Raw genomic sequence first — 5936 nt, 5'->3', positions numbered from 1 at the left:
GAATTGGATGATCCTTAAGGTCCATCCCAACCCCAACCACTCCACAATTCCATGATTCCCCACCTGTGAGCTGTGCTCCCCCTCCCCACCTCAAAGACCCTCCAATCCAGGTGGCACCAAGACAGTTCTCTCCTCTTCCATCTAAGAGGCATGTCAGGGGCTGCTCTTGGAAAAGCTGAAGGCAGCAGCTGCCTTTTCCCTACTCCTTCCTCCCTTTTGGAACATGGGGGGGAACATCCCACCCTCAGGGAATAGAAGGAAAGTTTCTTGGAAACAAAAGTCTGTTTGCCAACAAAATACCTCTGTCAGGCTCCTGGCTCGTGATCCATAATCCATGGAAAGGATTTAAAGTGGGAGCACCTGCCAAAGGGTTGGAAGGCAGTGCTGGAACAGCTGCAGGTGCTGAAGGCACAGGCACTGTGGGAAATCAGCTGGAAAAGCCCAGGAATGCTCCCTGCCTGAGCCCTGGAGAAAGGGCAAAAAGGATGGGGGAGAACAGTCAGTTTTTAATCTGTTCTGAGCAAAATGAACAGATGAAAGAATTCCCAGTGCTCAGGAATAGCCCTTTCCAACTGGTAGCTCCCCCCAAACACGCCAGACCAGCAACAAAATAAACCTGGCACTCATTTAAAGCCAAGTCTGGAAATGAGCCTCCAACTTTGTGGCCAAACCCTTGCAAAGACAGCCCCTGTCAAAGCTGGCAGGGACAGGGGACCAGCAGCTGCTCCCATTCTCCTCCTCCTCCTCCTCCATGGATCTCCCAGCTGCTCTGCCAAATCACGAGGCATTCCCTGGAGTCTCCTTGGCACAGCCACTTGTGCAAAAGGAACCTAAAAATCTCCCTCTCAAATGCTAGGGCAGGGTAGGAACTGGGAGATCACTGTAGGAAAAAAAACAACCCCAGTCTTCCCCAAAAACCCAAACCTTGGCAAACATTGTTTGGGAAGAGGCTGAACTGGGAGAATCCCCCCCAAAGAGCAACAGTGGAAAGCACTGGATGCCCAGCAGACCTCAGCCCACCACAGGAAGATGGATGGAGATCCAAAGAGGAGCAGGGAAAATCCCACTGCACATCCACAGTCAGTGGGTCCCTGATGAAACCTCCCAGGAACCTCTCACCAGCCTCTTCTACAGCGCAGGACAGGGAGAAAATGCTGGAAGAGCCTGCAATTCCCATCACCTGACAGGTGGGAGCAGGCAATGCACAGGGATGTGCTCTGTGAGAACCATCAGTGAGGAAAAGCAGGGGAGAATTAAGTGGTTCAGGGGTTCGTTGTGCCTGTGGCTCCCTGGGACAAGCCAGGCCCTGGCCATGATCAGCTCTCAATCTTTTTCACCTTAACTGTGTTATCCATCACTGCTTTTTCCCTGGAAATTTAACAGCAGAAGCAGCATGACATTGGAATCATAGAATCATGGAATGTGCTGAGCTGGGAGAGACCCACATGGATCATCGAGTCCAACTCCTGGTCATGGACAGGACACCCCAACAATCCCACCCTGTCCCTGAGAAAAGAGGGTGTGTGCCAAGCAGAACCCCAAAACCCTTCCTACAAAACTGACTGCACTTGGAAAAACCATTTTGACCGGGGAATAATTGCAAAGGAAGGAAAAAAAGGAGACGTTTTTCACCAGGCAAAAAGGGAAAGTGAGCCCTATCAGTGACATTTCCTGAACCAGCTCTAGCAGTTTCTGCTATTGCATTTCAAATTCATACCCTATCCTGCCACTGAATTCATTTCATGTCTAAGCAAATCCCAAGTTAAATCCAGAAACTGGTGTATCCAGTATGATTTACAAGATGCACTGGGAGATAGCAAGGCTGGAAGGTAAAAATTCCTCTCAGATCTTTGTTTAGCAGAAGCTGGGGATTAACGAGGCAGTAATGAGAAACCCAGCACGGAAAGATCAGAGTCAAATGTTTATCTCTGTTCCTCAAAAGGGATTCAGAGAAATTCCTGAGGGTGTTGGGTACGTCTCAGTGTGCGGGATATGAACCCGTGTCCTGACACTGATCCAAGTAACAGGAATTCTGTCTAGTCAGACTCACATGGAAAAAAATCATCACAGTCAGCCCCCTGTCAGCCCCAGATCAGCTCAAGAAATGCTTCCAGACTCCTCATCCCTTTGGAAGCGGGTCAGGATCTCTCCCAGGCCACCCCTGGTGTGTATTGTCAAGCTTTTAATTAAACACAAGCTAATGGCAACAGGCCACCCCACAACCTCAGAGCTCACCCTCTGGAGAGTCCAAACACACCCAACATCCCTCCAGCTCTGCTGAACTTTTCCCAGTTTGTGTAACTCAAATGGGAATCTGAGTCCCTGCACTTTCATCTAAATTGGATTATCTCATCTTCAACAAGAGCGTTTGGGTTGTTGTTTTAATTGCTGTAAACCCTGCCTGCTGAAAGGCAGAGTGCTCCATAATCTCAGGGGCAGATTTGGATGCAATTTTCAGGAATTACATAATCCCAGGGAGCTGTGATATCATCTGCCTGGGATTTCTTGCCTTGAGCACACGAAGATAAAAGCAGGATTTACCTTACTACACGGAGTCCTTGTCTTTCATCCCATGTGACACTAAATGGTAATTAATCCAGGCTTTTCCTGCAGCCACCCAGGAGAAACAAAATCCCACACTCTGTTTGACTTGGATTCCAAAGCACAAACCCTACAAATTCCAGGTGATGGGCTGTTTTGGAGCTCCACATAAAAGCCTCTTCTGTGCTTCAGACGCTGCAATAACGGCCAGGAGCTGAAAATGAACATTAGGGCGAGTTAAGTGATACCCAGTAAAAAAAAACAAACCCAGATTTAACAGCTCCACAGAACCCTTGGCTGAGATTCTCCCAAACAACCTCAAAAGGCTGGCTCACACCTCCAGGGAATGTGGCCCAGAGCCTCACATCAACCCCTCTTAAAAGGAAATGCAGGAGCTATTTTGGGCTCTGCAGCAGCAGTAAACAGCGTCAGCAGGTCATCCCTGCTGGCCTCTGTGCTCCCAAATTGCTCCTCCTGAGGGTCTGTACATGCCCAGCTCTCCCAGGAATTAGGGGTCAGGATGAGCTGGGCTAATATTTACCATTTTTCTTCCACTATGAAAACAAAAGCAGAGAGTAAAAGGATTTGACTTTCCCCCAGGGTTGCTGTCGGTGGGAGGTGATAACCTGCTCCTCTCTCCTCTAGGGACAGGCCTGGATGGAGAGGGTTTATCCAGGCATTGGGAAACGCTCCACAGGATAGCAATGCTGGGCAGCTGAGAGTAAACTTACACTGATAAATAAATTGTGTCTTCAGGTCACTCCTGCAGCAAACTGAGATGGCTGCATTAAAAAGCTAAAATTTGGGGGGATGGGGAAAGACAGCTCCCAAAGAGAAGGAAGGGCACACAGGGCAGCACAGGAACAAAATGATCTAGAAAGTGTTTAACAGCAGGAAGTGATTAACAGCAGGACATAAAACCCCCCTTCTTTACATCACCTCTGGAATGCCACTCCACTGAACTTCCCAGGAAGAGGGGCTGCTCTGAGCTGAGCAGAAGATGTAAAAGCTCTGCTCTCTTCCACTTCTGCCGCCTCTGAAACTCCCAGAACACACAGGGCACACTCCTTTCCTCAAATTCAGAGGATCTGAAGGTGAGGACATTGGCAGCAGCACAGTTAGGGGCACAGCAGGAGGGATAATTCGCAGCAGATGAGAAGGCAGGAGTCCAGCAGTCCTTCAGGGATAACTTAGCTCCAGTCCCTCGCATCCCCAGGTGCAGTTGTTAAGGAAAAAAACCACAGACTGACAAATAGATCATAATTATGGACACAAACAAAGGTGTAGTAGAAGTAGCTTTATCAAAGTATTTAAATCTTGTGGCAAATCTCTGCATCAACATGGGCAGGGAGGCAACGAAACGCTCGGCAGCAGCAATTTCAGTTACCAAACTATTCCTTGGATAGACATTTATTACAGGTAGTTTCTCTGTTCCTATTTCTCCAAGAGTTTAAGGCACAAAAGCCTGAAAAGGGCTTGTAATACGTACATAAGTGCTATTATTTTCACTTTCACCTCTAATGCAACATAATATCAGCTTATTTATATTGCTTGTCCACCCAGCTCATACAACATCCAGTAGAAAACTGCTTTCCAGGTTCACAACAATTTGTTGCACAATATATCAGTGAGATTGCTCTGACCCGTTTTTGCTGCAAGATCTTCTGTTTCCCTCTGACAGGACAGTGGAAGACGCTACAAAATCTCAACATTAACGAGACCAATAAAAAAATAAAGGCATGATACACAAAATAACATTTAAATATGGTTGCTGGTTAAAGTGTTTTTAAACTGTTTGGTTGATGGGGAATTATTTCCTCATACACAGGTGGAGAAGCAAGTCAGGTGTGCAAGAGATCACCAGGTAAAAGGCATTGGTCTGTAGTTTTCTAACACTCCTTTCTGTCTTTTCTCTCCAAAGTGCTCTTCAGGTAGGTTGTTTAAGAACACCAAACTTTCTAGCTCATGATCACAGCTTAGCTTAACCAGAACACAAGTCTTCATCCCGTGCTCAAGTTACAGCAACCTTACCCAGTCACTAGAAACCTTTTGAGACCTTTCAGTGGCATCCAACAATGATCTTTCTTTTTTAAAAGTAACACATTCACAAGTGTTGGGCCAAATGGCTGGAGACAAGTTGAATGGGCAGCAAAACAGAAAGATGGGCAGGAACCAAAATGGGCAGGAACCAAAATGGGCAGGAACCAAAATGCAAGGGGTAATTTGTACTTAAAAGACCAACTTTTTTATTGTAGGATGGGGTAGAGTCTCTCCCCTGTGCCACCTCGTCGAAAGTTTATAAATTACAATTCCCAACAAGTATCAAGAGTCCATTTCAAGACAAAAAGGAATAAAACTGTTGCAGTTCTAATTTTCACCATGAATCAAGGTTACCATGATGCTCCTACGACACTTGCTCTGTACAGGAAAAGGGCCACAGTCCTCCTGTACTCCGAGTCCCAGGCCTGGGTGGGGAAAGGGCCACCTCTGATCCCGCGGGATCCGGCGGAACAGTCCGGAGTGCACTGCTGGGATATTCCACAGACACAGTGCCTCAGCAACGAGGCTATAACACAGCTGGGATCTCTGAGGAGACAGTGTCCAAGGGCTGCCAGTGACAGTCCATCAAGGCATCGTACAGCTCTTCGCTCTGCTCCATGAACTGCTTGTTCGCTTCGTGGACGTCTAACTGAGGCGTGGGATCTGCAGGGGGGGGGAAAGGCAAAGTTCTCAGATTTACTCAGAGATGAAGGGATGGCACACACCGAAATCAGGGCCAAACTGGGAAAGTCTGACTCTGGTCAGTGCAGAACAGACAGACAACTTCAGTATAGAATTTGAGAAACGTACCTTCCAGTGCATCCTCCCCAACTTCTTCGTACGTCTGCAAGGAGAAACAAACCCCTTAGGACAGCAGGTAATTATCTTTTCTTTTACAAGCATCACCTGTTGATTGGTACTGTCAGAGACTGACTTTTATATCAGAGTGATTACAGCAGAATTCTTCACACATAAGCCTGTGTTCCACTCCCAGCACTCCACGGGGGAGATCCCACACTAAACCTCTGACAGAGGCAGCAGTTCTTGCAGTTCCTGGGGTGAAGTGGGGTGGCTGTTCTGATGTGTTCTGTCCTTTAAAACAAGCCTTAGGAAGGATCCCAGATGGCTGCCTGAGTGCTGCCTGTACCAAGAGAACCTTTCTACCCTGAAAACTGTATTAAGAGACCCCTTGTGTCCTTAACCAGTGTAAGGGGCAACATTTTACCTCACGTAAGGCAACAGGACACACCAGGTACTACTGAACACCATAGAGCAGCTCTATTAAGAACTCATTATTAAGAGGTCTGTTATTAAGATCACTTGTTCTATTCAGCCTGGAGGAGACTGAGGGCAGA

General features: G+C 47.3%; 1 protein-coding gene across 2 annotated transcripts in view; it reads right to left on the bottom strand.

The window, feature by feature from the left end:
* Positions 1–5936, bottom strand: part of TRNAU1AP (tRNA selenocysteine 1 associated protein 1) — an 18549-nt gene that overhangs the window by 3072 nt on the left and 9541 nt on the right. For both annotated transcript variants that reach the window (XM_018081346.3, XM_008922310.4), the window contains exons 8-11: positions 5392–5425; positions 3481–5244; positions 2542–2755; positions 301–465 (exon numbers count right to left, since the gene is read on the bottom strand). In XM_018081346.3, coding sequence (XP_017936835.1) covers positions 5108–5244; positions 5392–5425 — 171 coding nt within the window. In that variant the 3' untranslated portion in view covers positions 301–465; positions 2542–2755; positions 3481–5107. The remainder of the gene's footprint in view (positions 1–300; positions 466–2541; positions 2756–3480; positions 5245–5391; positions 5426–5936) is intronic.

Source organism: Manacus vitellinus, unplaced genomic scaffold (assembly GCF_001715985.3).
Source record: "Manacus vitellinus isolate BGI_N305 unplaced genomic scaffold, ASM171598v3 scaffold_52_pilon, whole genome shotgun sequence".
In the NCBI taxonomy this organism is placed as follows: Eukaryota; Metazoa; Chordata; class Aves; order Passeriformes; family Pipridae; genus Manacus; species Manacus vitellinus.
Note: the sequence above shows the minus strand (reverse complement) of the source record. Positions and strands in the feature narration are given on the sequence as shown.